We start from the raw sequence: 5639 nt of genomic DNA on the forward strand, positions 1-5639 counted from the left end.
GTAACTATATATTTTGGTATGGTGTTCGAGTCATTTATAAATATCAAATACCATACTAAATATCAAAAAGAGTTTAAATCTATACCATACTAAATACCTTAATCTCAAACCACGATATCAAAGATTTCGATTTGNCAACTTCGACTAACATATACTTATATATAATCTTCAACAACTAATAAAAAGCATCAATTGTATTATACTAACATATTACACATGTAAAATTATATATATTTAAAAGAAAATACAAACAACTCCTTTTGTTACTCAATTACATCTAAAATAAATTTCAATCAAAATAGAATAGTCAAAGTTAGTTATGCTGCATATTTGTTAGTAATTTAATAATATATATGTATATATGTTATTTATGTAACTATATATTTTGGTATGGTGTTCGAGTCATTTATAAATATCAAATACCATACTAAATATCAAAAAGAGTTTAAATCTATACCATACTAAATACCTTAATCTCAAACCACGATATCAAAGATTTCGATTTGATATGATAATTCAGTATAATACACCATACCATGCCCACTCTTGAGGATTTGAAAATATAATTAGCCTGTATCATAACATAACCAACTGTGGCTAGGCCTCATGCAATTATTCAAAGAAATTTCATCAAGTAATACTCCAATTTTTATCAACTAAATCAAATGCCTCAATTATGTGCCAAAAATTCATGTACAAAATGAAAATCTGAGGAGAGAGTACTCTCTCTACAGTCAAAATTGGTGGACAAAACTACGGTATTGAGTACATGATACCAGTAACAATGACTAAATCATATAAAAACCAATGATTAAACAGAACGTATTCTGCTGATATCGAATATCTGTTCACTGAGAAATCAACCTATAATAATCACGTTATGATATAAATGACCAGAGGCTGCTCATGATCATCGATTAGCACCTAATGGAAGAGGTAAGCAAGGATCATGGATGCAACTTAATCATCCAAATAATAATAGGATCCAGCTGACTTCTGCTCTCTATCCTTAGTTGATTCAAGTTTGTTAATTCTTGGACGAAAATTAGTCGGGTCCCTTCTAAATGTGATGTTCAGATGCTGCACAATTTGGATACCACATCAATAACAAGAAAAAGAGAACAAATCCCATCAACAAATCAGAGCAGAATATAAAGTTAGCAATTATTATAACATGAGAAAATATGTCGATGAATCTGGAAATACTAAAAACGTTAGTAAGAGAACCTTTTTAAGTAATGAGGCAGGGCGAATAAAAGGTAACAAGCAAGAGTATGCAGAAGGCTTACTGATAAAAATAAGTTCATTCCGGTCAACAATGATTGAGGTGCATTTGCAACACAATCTATGGAAGGCGTCCCCTCGTATACAATGACTCTATCTGCCAGGTAAGTTGCCATTATAAAGTCGTGCTCTACAATAAATGCAGTCTTCTTCGCGTGAAGAATGAATCTCTTGATGACTTTGGAAGCTACAATGCGTTGCTCAGAATCAAGATAAGCACTCGGCTCATCGATCAGATATATATCAGCAGGCTGCAGAGTTAAGTAAACAAGTGAGGTTACAATTTATAAATACATCAGTGCAATAGTCTTCATATTCAGCCCCTGCAGACAAACTTTGCTCTTCATCTACACTTCACTACTAAGGGGTCGTTTGGTAGGATGCATTAGCTCCATGTATTACTTGTACCTTGTTTGACACATTTTTTTAACCTAGGTATAACTAATGTACACACTCTATTTGGTATTATGCTATGCATAACTAATACATGAGAAACCATGGTATTACTAATGCAAGATTTTAATGCATGCATTAGCATGGGTAAAGACACAATTGCTCCTCAAACCTTTTCCACATCCTTTCCTTTGTATTCGGGAAGTTTATTTTTGTAAACAAACAATCCTTTTTTAGAAATATGCAATGCATATTATTTTCAATATACCAAACCAAACACTGCATAAGAAATAATCTTAGCATAAGCATTACTACTAAAGTCAGCATTACTTAAACATCTATTCAGCACAATTCTTATACACTACCAAACGACCCCTAAGAGTACCCTCTCATGTTTATTATTGTGCAGTAAGAAACACATATTCTCAATAATAATAACAGCACATGGTTGGACTTATAATAAACAAAATGGAGGCAGAAGAGCAGCAAGATGCAATACGGATGTTAACTACCCAAATGCAATCCAAGAAGCAAATGGAAATTTCTTGCTTGTTTTGTCGATTAAATTTGTAAAACCCTCAATTTGACACCCCAGACCAGGGAAGAAAATAAAAACAACAAACCTAAAAAAAATGCTACAACATCAACAAACAGATGGAGAGGACTTGTTGCATTGTTGGATCAGATGCCTTCACATTGCAACAAAACATACCTTCCCTCTAAGTTAAGAGGAAATTTCATTAATATAGAGTACCAAGAAGGTACTGCAAAATACAGAAAAGAACATCAACAAAGTTGTTACAGTTTCATCTCTAATACATCCAAATATTCTAAATTAGGGTCTGATAGCCAACACTTGCAAGGCCATTCAGCAAAAGTAGGATACAATACAGTAAAATTAAGAGAAGGATAGAAAGAAAGAAATGCAGTATCTGTCATTGAGAGCAAAAAAAGAAAAAAGAACGCAGATTCTGTTTGATTGGACCAAGACATCTACCAGATCAATGTACAAAACAACCAAAACAGCAGTTCTACGAAGTGGGAGAAAAATTACCTTTCCAAGGCACAGGGTTAAGGCAACTCTTTGCAACTCACCACCAGAAAGATTCACAACTTCTTGGTCCATCAATTGCTCAATTTGGAGAGGCTTCATCACATCTGAACAAAACTGGGGGTGCATATAAGAATCGCGTATTTTCTGATGTAGCAAATGCCTCACGGTGGATTGAAATTTTGGACTAATTTTCTGGGGCTTGTATGAAACATTAAACTCTGGTATCTCAACATTAGAACCTTCCACCACATCAGGCTTTAATAGCCCAGCCTACAGTATACACAAACACAAGTGGGAGAATCTTTATAACACAGAAGACTGGAAACAGCAGTCATTTCAGACATAACATAATTGTAAAGCAAAGCATACCAGCATGCGAATGAAGGTTGTCTTCCCAGTTCCATTCTCACCAAGCATCACAACAATCTGTGAATCAGTAAATTCACCCTCGGCAACCTTAAGCTTGAAATTACCCTGAGTCTTAGTCATGGTTGGATATCTGTAACGTGCATATGATTCAATTTCCTCAGCGGCCTCTTGTGGGATCTCAGCAACCTATGGAAAAATGTTAACGTTCAGATAATAGTTTTGCCATGACGTGTGGGGTTACACAAGAATCTGAGTTTTACCTTAAAAGTAAGAGATTCATCACGGAAACGTAGATTTTCTGTAGGAACAAATCCAGCTAAAAATATATTAATTCCTTCCCTGACCGAGAAGGGTAGAGTCACAACCCCATATGCACCAGGCTTCCCATATAAGCAGCAAATGAAATCCGACAAATAATCAAGCACACTAAGATCATGCTCCACAACGATGACATAGCTGAAACATAGAGAATATTTCAGTATGTGACTAATAATTAGAAATCTTGATTGTTGAAAAGTCATACGAGAATGAATTAGAACCTATCTGGTCGAAGCAAGGATCTGACTACTTGGGCAGCTTTAAGCCTCTGCCTCACATCAAGGTAACTTGAGGGCTCATCAAACATGTATATCTCTGCATTTTGTATAGCAACAACAGCAATAGCAAACCTCTGAAGCTCTCCACCAGATAGATCACCTACATTACGATCCAAAACCTGATTCAGCTCTAGATCAACACAGAGTTTTTCCTTCACGCCTCTCTCATCTTTTTGGTCAAGCACTTGTCCGACATTTCCCTGAACTGCCCTTGGAATATGGTCGACATACTGAGGCTTGATAATTGCCTGTTTGAAAAAAACTTCAAATTACAAATGAATAAAATACTATATGGGTGATTGGACGCAACAAATAACGATCTAAAGAAAAAAGACATCTTGATGTACAACGATGTGATGAATTTTAAAATTTAAGTTGTTCAACAATTCTTTGAATCATGCATTCCATCATTTTCTTACACTAGCTCAGCATCCTTTATTACTTGAAACAGAAATGGCCTACTGAATATTTTATTCGGATGTAGCAGGTGGTCTTGCTTCTCCCTAGTAGTAAAAAGAATATGCCAGAATTTTTATACAAGTTACGGACACCGCCACACTACTATTGGAACAATGAAAAACATAACAGAACTAGGTCAGGACCAGAGTTAGGTGGACAACTAGTAATGATTTGACCAATCACAATGGTACAGCAGAAGACCACCTATTCTGGAGAGCTACAATGCTCTCCTGGTCAGACAACTAAATCCAAAGGTGAGTGATACTCACAAAAAAAGCAAGGAGCATTTAGGATAGCTGAAACACTGAATCAGAAGTAACCTTTAAGTTATCTTCCAGAATGCGAGTGAAATAGTTCTGCAGTTCGGATCCTCGGAAGTGAGTCAAGATCTCTTGCCAATCAGGAGGGTTCTGCCACAGAAGGATTAAAGAACGCATAAGCAAACTGTATGGCCATGAATTGACTAGTCATGCAGGATGCAGAAGAGTAGTACACTGAAGCGTCCCAAGTTTGGTTTCAATTTTCCAGCCAAAATTTTTAGGGCAGTTGACTTCCCAATACCGTTTGTGCCAACCAGACCAAGAACCTGTCCTGGCCTAGGGACTGGTAACCTGCAACAATTTTTTCAAGAATTAACTTTATAAACAGATATTTGATTACCAAAAGACTTCTCCAGAAGAGCTGCAGCTTAAACAGACCTGTGCAATTTAAAAGTGTTGGGACCATAACGATGGGTTGTATCCTTGTCTAAATCCTTTGGCAGATTGATGATCATAATTGCTTCAAATGGACATTTCTGTATCATCAATTACAACATCAGTTAGCCGACACAATGACTATCTGCAGCAAAATGTATCCCCACACTGTAATATATACAAACCTTCACACAAATACCACATCCAATACACAACTCTTCCGAGATGAAAGCAATCTTCGAGGTTGCAGTGACCTCTATACATAACTTACCTGCAAAACAAAGCTTAATTGACTGAAGAACATATATGTAAACACTGCATATTATACAAATGAGCAACCATATTTCCCTGCTATACAAAGTAATACTACACTCAATTGTACATATTCCAAAATCGACCCTTTCGACCCTTTGCCCCAATTTATATGACATTTTCCTTTTTAATCAATCCCAAAAAGAATGACACATTTCTTATTTGTCAAATATTTAATGATACTATCAACATTTTACCCATGTTGGATCCCACTTATTTGACAAAAAATCTATCAAGGTATACTCTTCCATTAAAAAATTCATTTATTAAGGGTAGTTTTGGAAGATTGCAAAAGTACTCCCATATTTCATAAAGGTGTACTCTTCTATCAAAAAATTCATTTATTTTAAGGGTAGTTTGTACATTGCAAAGTCTTCCCAACCAGCCAAACTACTACACATGACCTGGGACCGAGGGGGTATTTGATTAGTCAGTCAATCAACTACACCTCAATTCCAATGATTAAAAAAACAACTA

General features: G+C 35.6%; 1 protein-coding gene across 1 annotated transcript; it reads right to left on the minus strand.

The window, feature by feature from the left end:
* Positions 1-688: 688 nt before the first annotated feature.
* On the minus strand, positions 689-5296 carry LOC125850252 (ABC transporter E family member 2-like). Its single transcript, XM_049530112.1, has 10 exons — positions 5036-5296; positions 4854-4951; positions 4649-4766; positions 4476-4565; positions 3640-3944; positions 3361-3556; positions 3101-3286; positions 2732-3001; positions 1290-1535; positions 689-1080 (listed from the first exon to the last, which is right to left on the minus strand). Exons 1-10 carry the CDS (start codon positions 5279-5281, stop codon positions 961-963), a joined length of 1875 nt encoding a protein of 624 aa, XP_049386069.1. The 5' UTR covers positions 5282-5296; the 3' UTR covers positions 689-960.
* Between the last annotated feature and the right edge of the window lie 343 nt (positions 5297-5639).

Source organism: Solanum stenotomum, unplaced genomic scaffold, assembly GCF_019186545.1.
Source record: "Solanum stenotomum isolate F172 unplaced genomic scaffold, ASM1918654v1 scaffold15781, whole genome shotgun sequence".
Taxonomy (NCBI): domain Eukaryota; kingdom Viridiplantae; phylum Streptophyta; class Magnoliopsida; order Solanales; family Solanaceae; genus Solanum; species Solanum stenotomum.

Coding starts and splice junctions, on each gene's coding strand:
- LOC125850252 (XM_049530112.1), bottom strand. CDS start 5,281: ATGTCATATAAATTGGGGCAAAGGGTCGAAAGGGTCGATTTTGGAATA. Junction 4,566..4,648: donor CAAACTTGGGACGCTTCAGT/GTACTACTCTTC, acceptor CTTCTGTGGCAG/AACCCTCCTGATTGGCAAGA. Junction 1,081..1,289: donor GAATGAACTTATTTTTATCA/GTAAGCCTTCTG, acceptor CAAATTGTGCAG/CATCTGAACATCACATTTAG.